Source organism: Bos indicus, chromosome 4 (genome assembly GCF_029378745.1).
Source record: "Bos indicus isolate NIAB-ARS_2022 breed Sahiwal x Tharparkar chromosome 4, NIAB-ARS_B.indTharparkar_mat_pri_1.0, whole genome shotgun sequence".
NCBI classification, from domain to species: Eukaryota; Metazoa; Chordata; class Mammalia; order Artiodactyla; family Bovidae; genus Bos; species Bos indicus.
Window position 1 is genome coordinate 105,213,980 of NC_091763.1, and position 24,743 is coordinate 105,238,722.

Below are 24,743 nucleotides of genomic sequence, written 5' to 3' on the forward strand. Positions count from 1 at the left end.
ATAACTTAAAGTATTTTAAATAAGAAATACAACAAGAAAAAAGAAAGTAACCACAAGGAAGAAGATCCTTCACAGTCCCTGAGTAATAATAGATTGAGCTCAAAATAGTCTTTAGAACCTTACAGTATCTATTAGTATTTGTAGCATTTAATTAAGTCCTCTGCGATGCCATTCTTCTGCTATTTGACCTTGCATTTTCTCTTAGCCTTGGTTATACTTGCAATAGTTTACAAGGCAGTTTCACCTGTCCTCAGTCACTATACCAATGTTAGACTTTTTAAATTGAATTTTATCTGCAACTTTGTCAAATAGTGTGGCAACGTAATATACTCTGTCACAGTCATGCAGTTACGTAATATCCAAGACACTCATTTTCTTAACCAAATTTCTTTCAACCCATTGGTATTAGTGAATATTCAAGTATTTCTTCCAAATTTGAAGTTTTGTTGTTTTCATGAACTGCCTTGTTCTAGAAACTGCTTCCTCAGTATTGCATGATGGCTGGTCTAGGGCCGTGGGAAGGAAGACAGGGAGGCAGGGCCAGGGTCACTTACTTTGTTTTATGGACACGTCTGTGCCTCTTTGTTCAATCTCATTTTCTGACCATAACAATAAAACTTCCCTCTCATTTTCTTCCCCCCAGGCTACCTTCAGTAAGATTCCCATCGGATTCATCCCACTGGGCCAGACCAGTAGTTTGAGTCAGACACTCTTTGCCGAAAGTGGAAACAAAGTCCAGTAGGTTGTCAGTGTGGGATGGTAGCATTTGTGGGTGAGAGAGCCTGGGAATGGCAGATCCGCATGTGTGATACAGTTTTCTTTTTGAGTTTTGCTAGCCTGAAACTTCAGATCATTAAGAGGAGGAGATCAGAGTTCAAGCATTCGGTTGATTGGGAAGTTTCTCTGTTGGGTGGTGGGACCCTGGTGATCTAATATTAAGTCCCCAGGTGAGGTATGGCAATGAATACTGATGTCCTTTTTTTCTTATGAAGTTAGCTTTGCTGATCCAGGCGTACTGTTTCTGTGCCTTTGTGCTGTAAGATCCTCTGGTGAAGACAGATTCGCAGTGCTCATTTGTTTGCGTTAAGTATGCATGATGACAAATAGCAAATCCCCCGTGGAGACCGAGCCAGCAGCCTTGGCTCCATTACCTTGATAATATAAGGAGCTAAAACAACCAAATATAGTTACCTCCTTTAGTGAACGCCTAAAGTAGAAGGCAGTACAGAGAGAGTAGACAGAAAGCAGTGCAGCCCTGACATCTAAATTAAATTGCTGTGAGTCTACCACTGTCTTCAGGAGTCAGGCAAATTGTTACCATTGCACTTTTCTTTTGAAAGCATTATGTAAACAAAAATTGAGTCTTTCAAGAAGATGGGAATCTTGAATTTGAGTTGTGACTTTGATTAGAAATAGAATCTTGGACACATCCTTATCAGGTTCTTATTGTCAGTTGCCTGATCTTTGTTTATTTTTTAAACTTTTTGTTTTGTATTAGGATATAGCCAATTAACAATGTTGTTAATAATTTCAGGTGAACAGTGAGGGGACTTAGCCATGCATATACATGTATCTCTTCTCCTCCAAACTACCCCCTGTCCAGGCTGTCACATAACATTGCTCAGAGTTCCCTGTGCTATTCAGTAGGTCCTTGTTGGTTATCCTTTTTAAATGCCTGATCATTAAGGCTTTGTGACACATTGGAGAGGTTAATAAATAGTGTTTGTTGAATGAATGAACTGAAATATTCTCAAGGCATTTCTGTTTATAACCTTCCGAATCAATGACAATAACAATATGCAAGTGATTTTCTGTTTTGGATTATTTTTTTGTTTCTGCTTTGGGATTTTTCTTTTAAAGTGTAATGGACATAAAACAATATATTCGTCTCAGATGTACCACACAATGATTCAATATGTGTATATCACCACAGTAAGTGTAGTTGACATCTGCCACCCGACAGTAGTTACAGAATTTTTTCCCTTACAAGGGGAGCTTTTAAGATATGCTCTCTTTAAAACTTTCAGACATACAGCACAGTATTAGCATTAGTTGCCACGCTATACCTTCCGTCCCCACAACTTACTTATTTTGTAACTTTTGACCCCCTTCACCTGTTTTGCCCGCCTCTCTCACCCCACCTCTGACAAACACCAATCTGTTCCGTGTCATTAGATGCCACCCACATGTAAGTGAGATCATATAGTATTTGTCTTTCTCTGTCTGACTTAACTTCACTTAGCGTAGCACCCTCCAGTTCATCCATGCTGTTGCAAATGGCATAATTTTATTCTTTTTTATTGCTGAATACTGTGTGTGTGCACGAACATATACATGTATCACATATTCTCTATCCATTCACCTGTCAGTGGGCACTTGGCTTGTTTCCATATCTTAGCTATTGTAAATAATGCTGCAACAAATATGGTGCATATATCTTGAGAGTTAGTGCTTTTGTTTTCTTTGGATAAATAGCTAGAAGTGGCCTTGCTGAATTGTATCGTAGTTCTATTTTTAACTCTTTGAGGAATCTCCATACTGTTTTCCACAGTGGCTGTATCAATTTAACATTCCCACCAACAGTGAACAAGGGTTCCCTTTTCTCCACATCCTCCATAACACTTGTTATTTCTTATCTTTTTGATAATAGCTGTTCTCACGGGTATGAGGGGATATCTCTATGTGTTTCAATTTGCTTTTCCCTGAAGTTTCATGCTTCCGGGCCATCTTTTCATGTACATGTGGCCATCTGTATGTCTTCTTTGGAAAAATGTCTGCTCCAATCATCTGGTCATTTTTCAAGTGGATTTTTTTTTCCTCTGTTGTATGAGATATTTATATGTTTTGGATATTAACCACTTAGCAAATATATGACTTGCAAATATTTCCTCCCATTCCTCAGGTTGCCTTTTCATTTTGTTGCTGGTTTCCTTTGCTCTCCAGAAGGTTTTTAGTATGATGTAGTCCCACTTTTTTATTTTTGCTTTTGTTGCTTTTGGTTTCAGATTCAGAAATCATCACCAAGTCTTACGTCAAGAAGCTTACCCTCTTTTCTTTTAGGAGTTTTATGGTTTCAGGTCTTACTACATTCAGGTCTTTAAACCATTTTGAGTTTATCTTTGCGTCTGGTGTAAGCTAGTGGTGCAGTTTCATTCTTCTGCGTGTGGCTGTCCAGTTCTGCTTGCGGATTTTGAATTGACTGGTTTTATGGATTTATTATTGCTGTTTAATTTTAGGAGTCATCCTATATCTTTTAACAATTCAGTTCTTTGTTTTAGATAAAAGCCTTGGTCCATATATCACAGATTAGGCATAAATGTAGACATACACTAATATCAGGTCTTTATTAAAATGTCCCTCATGCCTCAAGTCTTCATCTATCCAGTCCTTTACCAGTCTTCCTGCAGCCGAACGTGGCATTTCATTTTGCTGTATATTTTCCCCTGGTTTAGAATTTCGGAGGGACAATAAATATGACACCCAGTGAGTTAAACGTTTTTGCTTGTCAGAGACAAATCCTGTCTGGTTCGGGTCTTGATCACTTGTGATAGCTGTTCTTTCCGCCTGTCAGTGTAGATTATTCGAACTGCTTGCCAGCGTTACCGAATATGTCAGCAATGCAGAGGCAGACGGCATTCCTGGGAGAATCCCTCACCTATCCAAAGCCAGGGTCTGTGCTGGGCGCCCGCCCTCAAGTCCTTAGATAGCCCTCAGTGTCTTGAGAGCTGATTTTCCCTGTAGTTAAACTAATGTTGTTGCTGCTTCTATTTATAATTTGAAGATTTTTAAAACTTAATTTATAAGCATGCCTCAGGGCTCTTAGGTAATTAAGTCGGTCTGCCCTGGGTTCAGAATTTTGTAGACCCTCTTAACATGGCAGGTGCCTGAGGCTATTTAAAAGAACAAGGCTTTGCTTTTTGCATTGCTGTCAAGATTTGTTGTACCATAATTACTACAGAAGAAAAAGGAATTTTGAATTCGGAATGTTGCCGATAAATAAGCCTAAAAAATAGCTGTTCCATGCTACAGGGCAGCTTTATTTAGAACTTTCAATTATTGCCAGAGGATGACAAATTTAAGGTTGCATGTTAACCATCTTCTGCCAAGCAATTTTGAAAAAAATTACTATGGAAAGGCATTTTTCAGTCAGAACATTTTTTAAAGGTCAGCCTCTCAAAAGCACTTCTTAAACCTCTTAATGTGCTAGGTACCACTCAGAGCAAGCACGGAACTTTAGGATTCTTTCTGATAACTTCCTTTGAAATTAATATATTTATATCGAATTAATCTGAACCGGTGATCATGCATCTTGCTTTCTCCTAAATTGAATCTCATTTTCTAGACTTCTACCTGCTTCCCACATAGCATCTGTCTTGGAGGCGAAAATGGGATAAAGAGAAATTTGAGAAAGTAAATGAGGTTGTTTATTAAGTTTCAGCTTGCTTACTAGGGAACCCAGAAAGTTATCCAAGCACTAATGTGTATATTTTGAGGATGTATTATATTTTTCTAAAATAACTTCAACGAATCTTGGCCTTTATTATTTTTTTCTTTTTTTGAATGTAATCCCCACACCAGAGATACGTAGTTGCTTTTTTTTCTTTTTTAAAATAATGTTATTGTTTATTTTTATTTATGGCTGTGCTGGGTCTCTGTTGCTATGTGGACTTCTCTCTAATTGGGGCAAGTAGGGGCTGCTCTCTAGTTGCGGTATGTGGACTTCTCATCGTGGTGACTTCTCTTGTGCAGCACGGGCTCCAGGGCACACGGGCTCCAGGGCACACGGGCTGTAGTACTTGCGGCACTCGAGCTCAGCAGTTGCGGCTCCCTGGCTCTAGAGCACAGGCTTGGTATTTGGGGCACATGGGCTTAGTTGCTCTGCAGCATTTGGAATCTTCCTGAATCAGGGGATCGAATTCATGTCTCCTGCGCTGGCAGGCGGATTCATTACCACTGAGCCAACCAGGGAGGCCCAGTCCTGTCCTTTAGTTATCCTTCAGATTATTAGAGTAAAAAGCTGTATGGTTTTTGAAGTGCTTGACTTTGTTACAATGAATGAAAGATGTTATTTATTTATCATAATTTCCAATGATAAGAGTTGGACACAATGCAGACCCTCAGTAAGTGTGAAGTAAATAAATGATCAGTGCTTCCTATAAACTTCTCTTTGCTGAAGCCTTCTTTTTGAGTCTGTATCAGAGCCTTCCACTCTATGTGTATCAGCAATTCTTTTATACTCCTTCATTCTGTTTTCTTGGGGGTATTTCGAAGGGATATGTCTTTTTCCTGATTCATCTGTTGGTACTCTGGGCAGGAATGGTTTTGGGGGTGGTGAGTGTGTGTATACGTGGGTGTGTGTGTCTTGGGGGTACTGCTGCTTATTCTTCACAACGTAATAATTTCCTTCTTGTTACCTTTTAGACATATTACAGATGCTACACTTGCCATTGTGAAAGGAGAGACGGTTCCACTTGATGTCTTACAGATAAAGGTAAGGAGGTCTTCTCATCAGAGTTAGAAAAAATGACAAGCTAATACATATTTAAAAAAATAAAATGTAATAGTTCAAATAATGTTAGAATGAAACCAATTCCTCATCTTACCCTTTCCTATCTGAAGTATAACTCCACATAGAAAATAATTTTACCTGGTTATTCTAGCTGTTACCACTAATTAGTATACCTATGATGCTACTTTTTAAAATTGCAGTTTAAAAACCCCCCACAAAACTTGAAATTTGCATCATAACCATTTTCCCGTGAAATTGGTGTAGGAGGCGTCCCAGGTGGTGCGGTGGTAAAGAACCTGCCTGCCGATCCAGAGACACGGGTTCAATCCCTATGCTGGCAAGATCCCCTGGAGAAGGAAATGGCAACCCACTCCAGTATTCTTGCCTGCAAAAATTGATGGACAGAGAAGCCCGGTGGGCTATGGTCCACGGGATCACGAAGAGTCAGACACGGTAGAGCGACTGAGCATGCACACACAGTTCAGTTTATCAGTTTTAGGCCTTATCTCTTGGCCTCTCTTACGTATCAGAAGTCCTCTATATTGCCTCTCAATATAGTTGTATCATGATTTTTAGTTCCTCTGTTGATTATGTTTGACCCACAAGTAATTTTTTTATCTTATACAGTTGTTTTGAGTACCAGAAGAGCGAATAAAAGCATGTGGGACAGCACCTGGTTTCATCGTTGGTGTTTGTATAGTGGCTGCCTCTTAATCTCATGTTCTGCCATGGGCAGAACCCTTCTCGTGGCCTGTCTCTCCTCTGGAGGGCCTTCTGTTGGGAATTTAGGTTATTTTGTTTTCTTGTATTCTCAGCTCTCTGAAGAGCTTAAGAAAAATTATGATTCTGTAGATTATCAGGCTTTTTCTCAGCTTTAGGGTGGGAACAATGTTCTCTGTTGCTTCCTATGTCTTCTTTTGGGTGGCCTAACATTTTCTTAGTGATTTGTAGGTAAACTCATGAATTATTCTAGAAATACATTTGCTGGCTCTGCCCACTGAAGGGGCTTGAGACAGTGACAACAAGCAGCAGTGAGCATACCTGGCGCCCAGATTTTGGTCTCTTAAGTGCATGCCCTAATAAAACTTAGCAGCACTCTGTGCAGAGATGTCTTTCAGTGGCAGGGCAAGAACAAGGCAAAGAACTGCTCAAAAAAGAATGGGGACAACACTGAAATGACACGGGAGCCAGCCTGATGCTGTCCTTCATTGTTGTTCAGTCACTCAGTCGTGTCTGACTCTTTGCAAACCCCTGGACTGCCGAACGCTAGGCTTCCCGGTCCTTCACTATGTCCCAGAGCTTGCTCAAACTCACGTCCATTGAGTTGGTGATGCCACCCAACCAGTTTGTCCACTGTCGTCCCCTTCTCCTCCTGCCTTCAGTCTTTCTCAGCATCAGGGTCTTTTCCAATGAGTTGGCTCATCATGAAAGGCAATGCCAAAGAATGCTCAAACTACTGCACAATTGCACTCATCTCACACTCTAGTAAAGTAATGCTCAAAATTCTCCAAGCCAGGCTTCAGCAATATGTGAACCGTGAACTTCCTGATGTTCAAGCTGGTTTTAGAAAAGGCAGAGGAACCAGAGATCAAATTGCCAACATCTGCTGGATCATGGAAAAAGCAAGAGAGTTCCAGAAAAACATCTATTTCTGCTTTATTGACTATGCCAAAGCCTTTGACTGTGTGGATCACAATAAACTGTGGAAAATTCTGAAAGAGATGGGAATACCAGACCACCTGATCTGCCTCTTGAGAAATTTGTATGCAGGTCAGGAAGCAACAGTGAGAACTGGACATGGAACAACAGACTGGTTCCAAATAGGAAAAGGAGTACGTCAAGGCTGTATATTGTCACCCTGTTTATTTAACTTATATGCAGAGTACATCATGAGAAACGCTGGATTGGAAGAAACACAAACTGGAATCAAGATTGCTGGGAGAAATATCAATAACCTCAGATATGCAGATGACACCACCCTTATGGCAGAAAGTGAAGAGGAACTAAAAAGCCTCTTGATGAAAGTGAAAGAGGAGAGTGAAAAAGTTGGCTTAAAGCTCAACATTCAGAAAACGAAGATCATGGCATCTGGTCCCACCACTTCATGGCAAATAGATGGGGAAACAGTGGAAACAGTGGCTGACTTCATTTTTCTGGGCTCCATAATCACTGCAGATGGTGATTGCAGCCATGAAATTAAAAGATGCTTACTTCTTGGAAGGAAAGTTATGGTTTTTCCTGTGGTTATATACAGATGTGAAAGTTGGACTGTGAAGAAGGCTGAGCGCTGAAGAATTGATGCTTTTGAACTGTGGTGTTGGAGAAGACTCTTGAGAGTCCCTTGGACTGCAAGGAGATCCAACCAGTCCATTCTGAAGGAGATCAGCCCTGGGATTTCTTTGGAAGGAATGATGCTAAAGCTGAAACTCCAGTACTTTGGCCACCTCATGGGAAGAGTTGACTCATTGGAAAAGACTCTGATGCTGGGAGGGATTGGGGGCAGGAGAAGGGGACGACAGAGGATGAGATGGCTGGATGGCATCACTGACTCGATGGATGTGAGTCTGAGTGAATTCTGGGAGTTGGTGATGGACAGGGAGGCCTGGCGTGCTGCAATTCATGGGGTTGCAAAGAGTCGGACACGACTGAGCGACTGATCTGATCTGATCAGGTGGCCAAAGTATTGGAGCTTCAGCATCAGTCCTTTCAATGAGTATATAGGAATGATTTCCTTTAGGACTGACTGGTTTGATCTTGCATTTTAAGGGTCTTGAGAGTTCAAGACTCTCAAGAGTCTTCTCCAGCACCACAGTTCAAAAGTGTCAATTCTTCTGTGCTCAGCCTTCATTATGGTCCAAATCTTGCATCCATATATAACTACTGGAAAAATCACAGCTTTGACTGTATGGACCTTTGTCGGCAAAGGTAATATGTAATATCTGTATTACATATTAATAATTGTAATATCTCTGCTTTTTAATATGCTGCTGAGGTTTGTCAAAGTTTTCTTCCAAGGAGCAAGTGTATTTTAATTTCATGGCTGCAGACACCATCTGCAGTGATTTTTGAGCCCAAGAAAATAAACTCTGTCACTGTTTCCATTGTTGCCCTATCTATTGGCCATGAAGTGATGGGACTGGATGCCATGATCTTTGTTTTTTGAATGTTGAGATTTAAGCCAGCTTTTTCACTCTCTTTCACTTTCATCAAGAGGCTCTTTAGCTCCTCTTCACTTTCTGCCATAAGGGTGGTGTCATCTGTATATCTGAGGTTCTTGATATTTCTCCCAGCAATCTTGATTCCAGCTTGTGCTTCATCCAACCCGGCATTACTCTGCATCTACATTAAATAAGCAGGGTGACAGTATACAGCCTTGACGTACTCCTTCCTCAATTCAGAACCAGTCTGCTGTTCCATGTTTAGTTCTAATTGTTGCTTCTTGACCTGCATGCAGGATTCCCAGGTAAGATGGTCTGATATTCCCATCTCTTTAAGAATTTTCCACAGTTTGTTGTGATTCACACAGTCAAAGGCTTTAGTATAGTCAGTGAAGCAGAAATAGATGTTTTTCTGGAATTCTCTTTGCTTTTTCTGTGATTCAGTGGATATTGGCAATTTGATCTCTGGTTCCTCTACCTTTTCTAAATCCAGCTTGAACCTCTTGAAGTTCTTGGTTCATGTACAGTTGAAGCCTAGCTTGGAGAATTTTTAGCATTACTTTGCTAGTGTGTGAGATGAGTGCAGTTGTGTGGTAATTTGAACATTCTTTGGTATTGCCTTTCTTTTGGATTGGAATGAAAACTGACCTTTTCCTGTGGCCACTGCTGTGGCCAAATTTGGAAAACAGCAGTGGCTTTGCTGGCATATTGAGTGTAGTACTTTAACAGCATCATCTTTTAGGATTTGGAATAGCTCAGCTGGAATTCCATCACCTCCACTAGCTTTGTTTGTAGTGATGTTTCCTAAGGCCCAGTTGACTTCATACTCTAGGATGTCTGACTCTAGGTGAGTGATCACACCATCGTGATTATCTGGGTCGTGAAGATCTTTTTTGTACAGTTCTTCTGTGTATTCTTGCCACCTCTTCTTAATATCTTCTGCTTCTGTTAGGTCCATACCATTTCTGTCCTTTATTGTGCCCATCTTTGCATGAAATGTTCCCTTGGTATCTCTGATTTTCTTGAAGAGATCTCTAGTCTTTCTCATTTTATTGTTTTCCTCTTATTTCTTTGCGTTGATCGCTGAGGAAGGCTTTCTTACCACTCCTTGGCTGTTCTTTGGAACTCTGCATTCAGATGGGTGTGTCTTGCCTTCTTTCTTTTGCCTTTTGTTTCTCTCCTTTTATCAGCTATTTCGATGGTATCCTACTAACCACTTTTGGGGCAGTTTGAACATCAAAAAGAGTAATGCTAGTGGATTATAATACATTAAATAAAAATGATCAATCCTGAAGCTACAGTCATATTACAGAAGAATCACCAAATTGTGTAAGTTATGACAGAGTTAGAGAATTACCGTTTGGCAGTCACTAACGAAGTAATTCAAGCAGAGATCATCAGTGGATGCTGCACACATTGAATAGAAGGTTGTTGAGAAACAAATATTATGCCAGATTACTGTACTTAATCATTACAAAGGGAAAAAACACCTTTATCATAGAGAGATCTAGCATACACCACCTTATCCAAGTGATCAAACAGCATCACCAGTAATGGGACAGATGAACATCGTCTGCCTCCTGATATGATACATTGAGAAGGACACAGCATCACCTATGTAGTGTCTTGCCTAAAACATTAATCTTAATGTAACTGACTCTAATCTTGAGAAAACAATCAAATCCAAGTTGTAGGACATTCTAGAAGCAACCACTGATTTGGCTTCTTCAAAAATATCAGTGTCATGAAATCTTCTTTTAGAAGATTTAATCTTGAGCAGTTAAGGAAAACTAAAGAAATATCATAATTAAGATATGAGATCTTGGATTAGAAAAAGAAAAAATAGTGTCAGGTATAAAAGATACCAGCGATATTTTAATATGGATGATATATGGTGCCATGGTGTTATGGTTATGTCTGGGTACATCCTTTTTCTTAGGAGACACATGCTGAAATTTTTTGAGTGAAATGTCATGAAGTCTGCAGTTTCTTGTACACAGATAAAGCTAATACAAGGAAATGTTGGCATGGTGAAGCTGAGTGCGAGGTAAAAATGGTGTTCATTGCACATACAAAAAGTTTTTTGGTTTGACATCTTACCAAAGGTGAAAGTTTGGAGGGAAGAAGCCCCAACAGCTATTGTAGGTTCTTGATCAGAATCTTCTAAAAAGGGTTCAATTCCTGGAAATTGAAAAGATACTCTCGCTTGATAGCAGTTAAGTATCTGTTCCTTTGTCATCTGTATTTCTCCCCATCCCCCCACCCCCCGCCAAATAATCCTGTAAACAGTGAATCCCTCATACTTTACTCAGATTTGGCCTTAAAAATGTACCAGCTACATTCAGGTTGTCCTCTAAAGGTTATGCACATTTTATATTCATGCAGGTTTCCAAGTCTCTGTGGAAGGCTCCACGCTGTGTCACGATTCCAAGCTTCAGCCCTAAAAGGCACTCTTGTTCTATAGCGTTTGTTATGTGCTTGTTACAGTTGATGAGCCCGTGAGGTTGCAGTCTGTTTTCCTTTTATTTTCCTTGTTCTTTATGCAGTGACATCTGCACTCTCCACTGTGACCTTGCTGGTCAGGGTAAGAGTGATTTAAGTTGCAATTGATTCTTCAGCATCTAATAAAGCTTAATTGTTTTCACAAAAGGTACTGAGAGAAATGTTAGGCTAGAAAAGGAAACTACAGATCAGCATCTATGAAGATATTATTCTAAAATATTGTTACTATCAAAGGAATGCATCAGGGTAGATCTCTTAATAACTGAGTGAGTTACTGCTTCTCTTTTATGTGTGAGAAGTTGTACATTCTAAAATAATTAGGATTTAACTGGAAATTCTTGACTGTGCTTGCATTTCAATATCTCGTCTCCTTTATCTTTTTCTTTCAAATATACCAATTCTGTGAATTGATAAAACCAGAGTCAAATTTACCACAGCCTCTTTATATTGGTAACACACCCCGGGAAGCAGAAAACTTTTAAAATCAATTCCTAGAAAACAAAGTACAGTAGCCCCTACTGTGGTTTCTGAGGCACCCAGCTAGGCGGAATTTGTCTTTTTCTTTTTTCTTTATTTCTGGAAATTGCTTTCAAAATATGCTGGAAAGCATTATAGATGAAGCCTGATACCAGATTCCTCTTCTTTTAAAAAACAAACTGAAACACAGTTAAACATATAATGGAAGATTCTCCAAAGATTAAAAAATGGCCCTTAGAAGCTCTAACAGTGCTTTATATTTTCATTGTGGAGTGTGAGTTCGCATCTCCTTAGGTCCTCTAACTCTGAGAGAGGCAAGACGTGTATTAGTGTCTTCATGGGACAGATTAAGGAATAAAGGGTTATCTGATCATAGACTAGCTGTGCTGGAGACAAAATAAGGATTCTCTGTCTTATGGGCCATTGCTTTTTCCTTCAGTGCTTTGTCCAGGGGGGATCACTGTTTTCCTGTCCCACATAGGTATCTACAGTGCCTTGAACTTGACTTTAAAGTAACTACGGGAAAGATTTATGAAATTCTTTCTGGTTCTTTATTTTTGGTCTTTCGGTTTCACTCAGACTCTGCCAACCCAGAACCAAATGAGGAGGGTGGGGCAGGCAGTGAGAAGCTCCCCACCCTTCCCCACTCTGTCATTCCTGGCTCATCACATGGCTCCTTTCTGTGAAAGCCCCAGTGCAGATCCTTCTCATATGATGATGCTTAGGGCTGCTTTAGAGCTCCTTCTACCCTGGGCTTCCCTGATAGCTCAGTTGGTAAAAAAAAAAAAAAAAAAAAATCCACCTGCAATGCAAGAGAGCCCCAGTTTGATCCCTGGATAGGGAAGATCTGCTGGAGAACGGATAGGCTACCTACTCCAGTATTCTTGGGCTTCCCTTACGGTTCAGCTGGTAAAGAATCCGCCCGCAATGCGGGAGACCTAGGTTTGATCCCTGGGTTGTGGGAAGATCCCCTGGAGAAGGAGACCCTGGGTCCGATCCCTGGGTTGGGAAATATTCTGGCCTGGAGAATTCCATGGACTGTGTAGTCGGACATGACTGAGCCACTTTCATTTTCTTTGCCTTGCTTCTTTTTCTTCATCTAAAATCCCTAAGATTCCTATATTGGGCAGCTGTCTGGTTGACCAGGATTGTTTTCTTTTCACTGTTCTGTTCCAGCCGGCTCTCCAGTTAGTTACTTTCCTCTGCAGAGCACAAGGCCATTCCATGCAGGGAGTCACTCTGTCCAGGGGAGCCTCTGACTTGGTGCAGCATGTCTCCTCTGCTGCTAAGATCTGGCTCTGCACCATCTTTCTGTATCCATTCTTGTTTTGTGACCTCTCTATTTCATAACCTATCAGCCAGACCTTCACTGACCTAAGATACAGTGATTCTTTGTCTGTTGGCTTCCACTCTGTCCATTTGACCTTGCTTGTTTTTGCTGAACTCATGTGTTCTCTAACTGGGACCAGTCTCTTCGCTACTGCACCTCAGACCTCTTCTAATCCTGAAGGCTCTGTACCCATCTGCTTCTCTAGACTCTTCACACTCCTTTCCTATTGTCCAGAGCCCTTTATACCACTTGCTAGAACAGCACCTCAGGTCTGTGGAACCTTAAGGTTACAAGGCTTTTCAGTTAGTCTTAACAGAATAGTCCCCAAATTCTTCCCCCACATGAAGAAAGGGAAAGTGGTTTTAGAGCACCAGTCAGGAAATCTTGAGTACTTATCTCAGAACTTCTTGCCTCTACTACATTTCCCCAAGGAATATATTATACATATGCAGGATGTCTTTCCAGAGAGGGCTGCACAAATGATTCAGGAAAACTGTGTATTGTATTTCTCCTTCTGGAAATTTATAATGTACGTTAACATATGAAAGACTCTAAGAAGAACTGCGGTCAACATAACTTGTTTCAAGCCAAATATGTTTGCTATTTCCCAACCTATTTCAGCATGGAATCTTCTGACATCAGAATCATCATCATCAGATGTAACACTTAAGATCTTAAAAGACATTTGGGAAGTGTCCCCGTGGATACAGCGCACTATTCACGTAATGTTGTTTCTCTCCCTTAGGCTAGAGCACTCTTTCTCCTCTTGTTTCTTTCCTTTCTCTCTCCTCTCCTCTCCAACCTCCCTAATCCAGGTTCTTTTTTTTTTTTTTTTCATTCCTTTTAGGAGAAGGACTGGTGAAATCACTGTGGTATGCACTTGTTGTATTGTAATCTAGTATTCTTCCTCAGTTGAGGGACCTGGTTTGTTTCTCTCTTTTTAATTAGCATGCATCTTCCCTAGTCCCAATACTGTATGATTCAGCCTTGTTCATTCTCTTTGAATCCTATATAGTGCTTAGGTCACTGTTGAGAACCTCCTATGTATTTCTGCAAAAATTACAATGAATAGATAAAATAATCCAGGCTTCATATAGATATAGATGTATATACAGATATACATATGTATATATGCTGAATCAAAAAAGATAGTTACATTGCATTAAAAAAAACTTCCCACCCACTACTTCCTACCTGTGTGAACCATGAGTCTGGTTTCTGTATCATCTAGGAGCTTGTTTTTTTTTTGTAGTTGTTAGGTTTGTTTGTTTTTTTAATGATTCTACATGTAAGAGAGATCATACAGTATTTTTCTTCCTCTGACTTACTGCATTTAGCCTAATGCCCTCAAGGTCCATCCATGTTATCCCAAATGGCAAGATTTCATTCCTTATTTTATGACTGAATAATAAACATTGAGCATGTCTGCATGTGTGTGTGTGCATGTGCCACAGTTGATCCATTCATCTGTCAGTGGACACTTAAGTTGTTTGTGTACCTTGGCTATTGTTAATGATGATGCAGTGAGCATGGGGTGTGTATATCTTTTGAGTGAGTGTTTTGTTTTTGGATAAATACCTAGAAGTGGATTTGCTTGGGCACATGGTAGTTCTATTTTTAATCCTTTGAGGAACTTCCCTACTGTTTTCCATAAAGTGAAAGTGAAGTCGCTCAGTGGTGTCCGACTCTTTGCAACCCCATGGACTATAGCCTACCAGGCTCCTCAGTCCATGGAATCTTCCAAGCAAGAGTACTGGAGTGGGTCACCATTTGCTTCTCCAGGGGATCTTCCCATCCCAGGGATCGAACCCGTGTCTCCCGCACTACAGGCAGATGCTTTACCGTCTGAGCCACCAGGGAAGGGGCTTCACTGTTTTCCATAGTGAATGCACAAATTTACATTCCCACCAGCATTCACAAAGGTTCCCTTTCCTTTGCATTCTTAACAGCATTTGTTTTCTTATCTTTTTGATAATAGCCTTTCCAATAGATGTGAGGTGTTATCTCACTGTGTTTGATTTGCCTTTTCTGATTAATGATGCTGGGCTTCCTATTGGCCATCAGTATGTCTGTTCCTATGCTTTGCCCATTTTTCAATTCGATTGCTTCTTTTTTTCTATTGAGTTGTATGAGTTCTTTTTTTTTTATTTTTTTTTTATTTTTAAACTTTACAATATTGTATTAGTTTTGCCAGATATCGAAATGAATCCGCCACAGGAATACCCGCGTTCCCCATCCTGAACCCTCCTCCCTCCCCTATCCTCCCTCTGGGTCGTCCCAGTGCACCAGCCCCAAGCATCCAATACCGTGCATCGAACCTGGACTGGCGACTCATTTCATACATGATATTATACATGTTTCAATGCTATTCTCCCAAATCTCCCCACCCTCTCCCTCTCCCATAGAGTCCATAAGACTGATCTATACATTGGTGTCTCTTTTGCTGTCTCGTACACAGGGTTATTGTTACCATCTTTCTAAATTCCATATATATGCATTAGTATACTGTATTGGTGTTTTTCTTTCTGGCTTACTTCACTCTGTATAATAGGTTCCAGTTTCATCCATCTCATTAGAACTGATTCAAATGTATTCTTTTTAATGGCTGAGTAATACTCCATTGTGTATATGTACCACAGCTTTCTTATCCATTCATCTGCTGATGGACATCTAGGTTGCTTCCATGTCCTGGCTATAAACAGTGCTGCGATGAACATTGGGGTACACGTGTCTCTTTCCCTTCTGGTTTCCTCAGTGTGTATGCCCAGCAGTGGGATTGCTGGATCATAAGGCAGTTCTATTTCCAGTTTTTAAAGGAATCTCCACACTGTTCTCCATAGTGGCTGTACTAGTCTGCATTCCCACCAACAGTGTAAGTGAGTTCCCTTTTCTCCACACCCTCTCCAGCATTTATTGCTTGTAGACTTATGGATCGCAGCCATTCTGACTGGCGTGAAATGGTACCTCATAGTGGTTTTGATTTGCATTTCTCTGATAATGAGTGATGTTGAGCATCTTTTCATGTGTTTGTTAGCCATCTGTATGTCTTCTTTGGAGAAATGTCTATTTAGTTCTTTGGCCCATTTTATGATTGGGTCATTTATTTTTCTGGAGTTGAGCTGTAGGAGTTGCTTGTATATTTTTGAGATTAGTTGTTTGTCAGTTGCTTCATTTGCTATTATTTTCTCCCATTCTGAAGGCTGTCTTTTCACCTTGCTAATAGTTTCCTTAGTTGTGCAGAAGCTTTTAAGTTTAATTAGGTCCCATTTGTTTATTTTTGCTTTTATTTCCAATATTCTGGGAGGTGGGTCATAGGGGATCCTGCTGTGATGTATGTTGGAGAGTGTTTTGCCTATGTTCTTCTCTAGGAGTTTTATAGTTTCTGGTCTTACGTTGAGATCTTTAATCCATTTTGAGTTTATTTTTGTGTATGGTGTTAGAAAGTGTTCTAGTTTCATTCTTTTACAAGTGGTTGACCAGTTTTCCCAGCACCACTTGTTAAAGAGATTGTCTTTAATCCATTGTATATTCTTGCCTCCTTTGTCAAAGATAAGGTGTCCATATGTGTGTGGATTTATCTCTGGGCTTTCTATTTTGTTCCATTGATCTATATTTCTGTCTTTGTGCCAGTACCATACTGTCTTGATAACTGTGGCTTTGTAATAGAGCCTGAAGTCAGGTAGAGGTTGACTTCCTCCAGTTCCATTCTTCTTTCTCAAGATAGCTTTGGCTATTCGAGGTTTTTTGTATTTCCATACAAATTGTGAAATTATTTGTTCTAGCTCTGTGAAGAATACCGTTGGTAGCTTGATAGGGATTGCATTGAATCTATAAATTGCTTTGGGTAGTATACTCATTTTCACTATATTGATTCTTCCAATCCATGAACATGGTATATTTCTCCATCTATTAGTGTCCTCTTTGATTTCTTTCACCAGTGTTTTATAGTTTTCTATATATAGGTCTTTAGTTTCTTTAGGTAGATATATTCCTAAGTATTTTATTCTTTCCGTTGCAATGGTGAATGGAATTGTTTCCTTAATTTCTCTGTTTTCTCATTATTAGTGTATAGGAATGCAAGGGATTTCTGTGTGTTGATTTTATATCCTGCAACTTTACTATAATCATTGATTAGTTCTAGTAATTTTCTGGTGGAGTCTTTAGGGTTTTCAATGTAAAGGATCATGTCATCTGCAAACAGTGAGAGTTTCACTTCTTCTTTTCCAGTTTGGATTCCTTTTATTTCTTGTTCTGCTCTGATTGCTGTGGCCAAAACTTCTAAAACTATATTGAATAGTAATGGTGAAAGTGGGCACCCTTGTCTTGTTCCTGACTTTAGAGGAAATGCTTTCAATTTTTCACCATTGAGGATAATGTTTGCTGTGGGTTTGTCATATAGCGCTTTTATTATGTTGAGGTATGTTCCTTCTATTCCTGCTTTCTGGAGAGTTCTTATGATAAATGGATGTTGAATTTTGTCAAAGGCTTTCTCTGCATCTATTGAGATAACAATATGGTTTTTGTTTTTCAATTTGTTAATGTGGTGTATAACATTGATTGATTTGCGGATATTGAAGAATCCTTGCATTCCTGGGATAAAGCCCACTTGGTCATGGTGTATGATCTTTTTAATGTGCTGTTGGATTCTGATTGCTAGAATTTTGTTAAGGATTTTTGCATCTATGTTCATCAGTGATATTGGCCTGTAGTTTTCTTTTTTTGTGGCATCTTTGTCAGGTTTTGGGATTAGGGTGATGGTGGCCTCATAGAATGAATTTGGAAGTTTACCTTCCTCTGCAATTTTCTGGAAGAGTTTGAGCAGGATAGGTGTTAGTTCTTCTCTAAATTTTTGGTAGAATTCATCTGTGAAGCCGTCTGGACCTGGGCTTTTGTTTGCTGGAAGATTTTTGATTACAGTTTCAATTTCCGTGCTTGTGATGAGTCTGTTAAGATTTTCTATTTCTTCCTGGTCCAGTTTTGGAAAGTTGTACATTTCTAAGAATTTGTCCATTTCTTCCACGTTGTCCATTTTATTGGCATATAATTGTTGATAGTAGTCTCTTATGATCCTTTGTATTTCTGTGTTGTCTGTTGTGATCTCTCCATTTTCATTTCTAATTTTATGGATTTGATTTTTCTCCCTTTGTTTCTTGATGAGTCTGGCTAATGGTTTGTCAATTTTATTTATCCTTTCAAAGAACCAGCTTTTAGGCTTTGTTGATTTTTGCTATGGTCTCTTTTGTTTCTTTTGCATTTATTTCTGCCTTTATTTTTAAGATTTCTTTCCTTCTACTAACCCTGGGGTTCTTCATTTCTTCCTTTTCTAGTTGCTTTAGGTGTAGGGTTAGGTTATTTATTTGACTTTTTTCTTGTTTCTTGAGATATGCCTGTATTGCTATGAACTTTCCCCTTAGGACTGCTTTTACAGTGTCCCACAGGTTTTGGATTGTTGTGTTTTCATTTTCATTAGTTTCTATGCAAATTTTGATTTCTTTTTTGATTTCATCTGTGATTTGTTGGTTATTCAGCAGCGTGTTGTTCAGCCTCCATATGTTGGAATTTTAAATAGTTTTTCTCCTGTAATTGAGATCTAATCTTACTGCATTGTGGTCAGAAAATATGCCTGGAATGATTTCTATTTTTTTGAATTTACCAAGGCTAGATTTATGGCCCAGGATGTGATCTATCCTGGAGAAGGTTCCATGTGCGCTTGAGAAAAAGGTGAAATTCATTGTTTTGGGATGAAATGTCCTATAGATATCAATTAGTTCTAACTGGTCTATTGTATCGTTTAACATTTGTGTTTCCTTGTTAATTTTCTGTTTAGTTGATCTATCCATAGGTGTGAGTGGGGTATTAAAGTCTCCCACTATTATTGTGTTATTGTTAATTTCTCCTTTCATACTTGTTAGCATTTGTCTTACATATTGCAGTGCTCCCGTGTTGGGTGCATATATATTTATAATTGTTATATCTTCTTCTTGGATTGATCCTTTGATCATTATGTAGTGACCATCTTTGTCTCTTTTCACAGCCTTTGTTTTAAAGTCTGTTTTATCTGATATAAGTACTGCTATTCCTGCTTTCTTTTGGTCCCTATTTGCATGGAAAATCTTTTTCCAGCCCTTCACTTTCAGTCTGTATGTGTCCCCTGTTTTGAGGTGGGTCTCTTGTAGACAACATATGTAGGGGTCTTGTTTTTGTATCCATTCAGCCAGTCTTTGTCTTTTGGTTGGGGCATTCAACCCATTTACATTTAAGGTAATTACTGATAAGTATGATCCTGTTGCCATTTACTTTATTGTTTTGGGTTCGAGTTTATACACTGTTTTTGTGTTTCCTGTCTAGAGAATATCCTTTAGTATTTGTTGGAGAGCTGGTTTGGTGGTGCTGAATTCTCTCAGCTTTTGCTTGTCTGTAAAGCTTTTGATTTCTCCTTCATATTTGAATGAGATCCTTGCTGGGTACAATAATCTGGGCTGTAGGTTATTTTCTTTCATCACTTTAAGTATGTCTTGCCATTCCCTCCTGGCTTGAAGAGTTTCTATTGAAAGATCAGCTGTTATCCTAATGGGAATTCCCTTGTGTGTTATTTGTTGTTTTTCCCTTGCTGCTTTTAATATTTGTTCTTTGTTAATTTGATTAATATGTGTCTTGGGGTGTTTCGCCTTGGGTTTATCCTGTTTGGGATTCTCTGGGTTTCTTGGACTTGGGTGATTATTTCCTTCCCCATTTTAGGGAAGTTTTCAACTATTATCTCTTCAAGTATTTTCTCATGGTCTTTCTTTTTGTCTTCTTCTTCTGGGACCCCTATGATTCGAATGTTGTAGTGATTAATATTGTCCTGGAGGTCTCTGAGATTGTCCTCATTTCTTTTAATTCGTTTTTCTTTTATCCTCTCTGATTCATTTATTTCTACCATTCTATCTTCTAATTCACTAATCCTATCTTCTGCCTCTGGTATTCTACTATTTGTTGCCTCCAGAGTGTTTTTAATTTCATTTATTGCATTATTCATTTTATGTTGACTCTCTTTTATTTCTTCTAGGTCCTTGTTAAACCTTTCTTGCATCTTCTCAATCTTTGTCTCCAAGCTATTTATCTGTGATTCCATTTTGATTTCAAAATTTTGGATCAATTTCACTATCATTCGGAATTCTTTATCAGGTAGATTCCCTATTTCTTCCTCTTTTGTTTGGTTTGGTGGGCATTTATCCTGTTCCTTTATCTGCTGGGTATTCCTCTGTCTCTTCATCTTGTTTAAATTGCTGAGTTTGGGGTGTCCTTTCTGTATTCTGGCAGTTTGTGGAGTTCTCTTTATTGTGGCGTTTCCTTGCTCTGTGTGGGTTTGTACAGGTGGCTTGTCAAGGTTTCTTGGTTAGGGAAGCTTGTGTTGGTGTTCTGGTGGGTGGAGCTGTATTTCTTCTCTCTTCTTTCAAAGACTTGGGTTGCTTTTCTGGGTGCCTGATGTCCTCTGCCGGCATTCAGAAGTTGTTTTCTGGAATTTACTCGGCGTTTAAATGTTCTTTTGATGAATTTGTGGGGGAGAAAGTGTTCTCCCCATCCTTCTCCTCCGCCATCTTAGGTCCTCCCCATATTGAGTTGTATGAGTTCTTTATATTTTGTATATTAACCCCTTATCAGATATGTGATTTGCAAACATTTTCTCCCAATCATTTGGTTACCTTCTCATTTTGTTGATGATTTCCTTTGCTCTACAGATGCTTTTTAGTATGATGTAGCCCCACTTATGGAGAAGGCAATGGCACCCGACTCCAGTACTCTTGCCTGGAAAATCCCATGGATGGAGGAGCCTGGTGGCCTGCAGTCCACGGGGTCGCTAAGAGTCAGACACGACTGAGCGACTTCACTTTCACTTTTCACTTTCATGCATTGGAGAAGGAAATGGCAACCCATTCCAGTACTCTTGCCTGGAGAATCCGAGGGATGGGGGAGCCTGGTGGGCTGCCATCTATGGGGTCGCACAGAGTTGGACACGACTGAAGCGACTTAGCAGCAGCAGCAGCCCCACTTATTTATTTTTGCTTTTGTTGCTTTTGCTTTTGGTGTCAGATTCAGAAATCATTGCCAAGATTTATGTCAAGAAGCTTACCCTCTACATTTTCTTACAGGAATTTATTGTTTCAGGTCTTCTATTTCAGGTCTTTAATCCATTTTGAGTTAATCTTTGTATATGGTATAAGCTAATGGTCCAGTTTCATTCTTCTGCACATGACTGCCAATTTCCCTAGCATCATTTACTGAAGACATTGTCCTTTCCTCATTGTATATTTTTGGCTCCTTTATCACAAGTTAATTGACTGTATATATGTGGGTTTATTTCTGGGCTTTTAAAGTCTGTTCTCCTGATTTTTGTGTCTGGTTTTATGCAAATGCCATGCAGTTTTAATCATTACCACTTTTGTAATATTGTTTGAAACTGGGAATTGTAATGCCTTCAGCTTTGTTCTTCTTTCTCAGGATTGCTTTGGCTATTTGCATTTCTGTGTGTGTGTGTGTGGTTCCATGAAAATTTTAGGATTATTCTGTTTCTTTGAAAATGTCATTGGAATTTTGATAGGGATTACATTGAATCTATAGATTGCTTTGGGTAGTGTGGACATTTGAACATCAATGATTTTTTCAGTCCAGGATCACAGAGGATCTTCTTATTTGTTTGTGTCACTTTCAGCATCTTTCATTAATGCCACGTAGTTTTCAAATTTCACCTCCTTGGTTAAATTTATTCCTGGGTACTTTATTCTTTTTCATGCAGTTGTAAATAGGATTGTTTTCTTTATTTCTCTTTCTGATGATTTGTTATTAGTGCATATAAATGTTACAGGTTTTTGTGTATTGACTTTGTATCCTGCATCTTTACTGAATTTGTTTATTACGTCTCTCATGTCATATGTAAATAGTGATAGTTTTTCATCTTCCTTTCCAATTTGGATGTCTTTATTTCTTGTTCTTGCCTAATTCCTCTGGCTAAGACTTCCAATACTATGTCGAATAAAAGTGGTGAGGGTAGACATCTTTGTCTTTCTTGTTCAAGATCTTAGACAAAAGGGTTTCAGTTTTTTACTGTTGAATAGGATGTTAGCTGTGGTCTTGTCATATATGGCCTCTATTATGTTGAAGTGTGTTCCCTTTATACCCACTTTATTGAGTTTTTTTTTAATCATAAATCATTGTTGAATTTTATCCCATACTTAAGTGCGTTCCCTTTATAGCCACTTTATTGAGAGGTTTGTTTTCTTTTTATCATAAATTAGTGTTGAATTTTATCACATACTTTTTCTACATCTAGTGAGGTGAACGTATGATTTTCACCCTTTGTGTTAATGTGTCAAATCACACTGACTGATTTGAAGATGTTGAGCCATCCTTGCATCCATGGAATAAATCTTAACTTCATCATGGTCTTATCCCTTTAATGTATGGTTGAATTTGGTTTGCTAATATTTTGTTTAGGGTTTTTACATCTGTATTTGTCAGGAATATTGGCTTTTAATTTTCTTGCGTTGTCCTTGTCTGATTTTGGTATCAGGGTAATGCTGGCCTCATACCGTCAGTCTGGAAGAAATCCCTCCTGTTTTTTGGGAGAGTATAAGAAGGATTTGTGTTAATTCTCCTTTGAGTGTTTAATGAAATTTACCAGTGAAACTGTCTGGTTCTGGATTTTTGTTTGGTGAGAGGTTTCTACTGATTCAGCCTTCTAGCTAGTCATCAGGCTGTTCAGATTTTACATTATTCTTTAAAATGCCTGGTTGTCTTAGAACTTACGTCATGCTTCCCTGACCATCTGTCTGCTCTGTTCTCTCACTCATACAGTGGCACCCACCCTGTACTTTGATAACACTTGGTACATATCTTTATTCTTTGGACCTACTGCATGTTCTTATTGTCTGTGTCTGTCTATCCCCCCATTATACCTTGAGCTTTTTGAGGACAGACATTTTTTATTGCTAGTTCCTAATATACTATAAATATCCTTAATGATTCATGGAAAAAATGATTAAATGAATGATTAATAGCGTGAGAAAGACTCAGGCCCTGCTATCTTCCACAGCATGCACTTGGTACCCAGGAGACTAATACATCCTTGCCTTGCCCGTCATGATGTAATCTTAACATCACCTCTTTGCTCTACTATTTTTCTCTTCCCTCTACTGTTTCTTCTCTTGCTCAAGCAGGTACAGAGAGCAGAAAAGCAAATTTGCTTCAATCGATAGACAGCCAAGGAGTGAGAGGCCAGTGTCTTTTCCTTGAAGGCTGGCCCTGTTTATGTGTGGTTCTCCTAGAAGAGCCTTGCTTGTTTCAGCATCGTGGGAACAGGAGTGAAAACGGGACAGATGTCCTCTCCTAAGAAGAATTAAGACACTTTCTCTCGGCCAGCAACTTAGAGTGCCAAGAGTCTCCTCCAGTTCCTACTCTGCTTACACTGGTTCTGATGATGGCACAGTGGAAACTGACCTGGTTCTGTGCACGGTTAGCAAATTCTGTGGAGTTGTGTCTAGCAGTTGGCAGCTCTCTTTAGAATGTGGGGGAACCTTTGGGCTTTTGCTGCAATTCTGAGGTATAGGGAATGTCCCTTTCAAAATTCAGATGTGTATATTTTCTTCTAGAAAAAAGCCCAGCATGGAGTATAGACTCTTAGAGGCAGTGGCATTGTTAATGTTTATTTTCTAAAATAGGTATTGCTAAACTCACTGATTTATTAGAATTTGGTGATTATAATATGCAGTATTTGGCCATAAAGCACTGAATTAAACCCGAATCACTTTGCATCCTGATTTGTTATGACAAATACCTGGCTGTATCTTCAGAGACTCAGGTGAAACATTCTGGAGTACATACCAGAACTCTGATGATCTTGCTTGACCACTCTTGGCCCTCCATAGAGAACACAGATTTAAATTACCTCGGACAAGTACATGTGAGAGAAGAAGTTCTGGCTGACCCGATTAATTGGTCCAAGAATCAGCATAGTGATTACAGTCTGAAGTATGATAGCATGTTTTCTTGCCAACCGATTCACGAGGCCTAATACACGAATGTTAGTTTCATTTTATTTCAGTACTTTTACTGAGCACTCAAAAGAGTTCATTTCTTAAATTTGGAACATCCCTTTTGGAATTTTATTTTGACGAAACATAGGCCGTGAACGTTTTCTGGCTACTTACCTGTAGAGAGTTCCAGGTTATTGTCATTAATTTAAGTGAAATGTATTTAACTTCCAGGGTGAAAAGGAACAGCCTGTGTTTGCACTCACCGGCCTTCGATGGGGATCCTTCCGAGATGCTGGCGTCTCAGTTAGCAGGTAGAAGGGCACTGGGTTAACCAGTGGTGGTTTTTAAACACCTTCTTACTCTGTCCCCGTCTTTGAGGTTTCAGTATACAGTGATCTCGGAATACATGCGGTGGGCCCAGCGGTTGAATTGTGTATGAATAACAGAAGTGGAGTTTACATTCTGTGTGCACAGAGGCTGGGGGAAGTCCCAGTTTCCTCCACGCTGGCTGAGTGGTAGCTCAGGATGAGCAGTGTCCACCTCTCTTTCTAGACGTCGTATTTGACCGGGGGTGGGGCTCAGCTGGACCAGAGGGACACTGGGTGTCGTCTCCTCCCACCGCCTGCTTAGCTGGGTGCCAAGTGCAAGGCACCACTGGGGCTGCAGCCTCCTGGAGCTTTGACAGCCCTGGTCGGAAGACCCCTTTTCCCCCAAGAGGTGTTCTTTCTGAAGGCCTGGTGGATTCACCGACCCCA

At 39.6% G+C, this 24,743-nt stretch overlaps 1 protein-coding gene across 2 annotated transcripts in view; it reads left to right on the forward strand.

Annotated features, from left to right (window-relative positions):
- The window catches only part of AGK (acylglycerol kinase), a 100,636-nt gene that overhangs the window by 53,309 nt on the left and 22,584 nt on the right, over positions 1-24,743 (forward strand). For both annotated transcript variants that reach the window (XM_019959198.2, XM_070788273.1), the window contains exons 8-10: positions 644-738; positions 5,422-5,491; positions 24,220-24,299. In XM_019959198.2, coding sequence (XP_019814757.2) covers positions 644-738; positions 5,422-5,491; positions 24,220-24,299 — 245 coding nt within the window. The remainder of the gene's footprint in view (positions 1-643; positions 739-5,421; positions 5,492-24,219; positions 24,300-24,743) is intronic.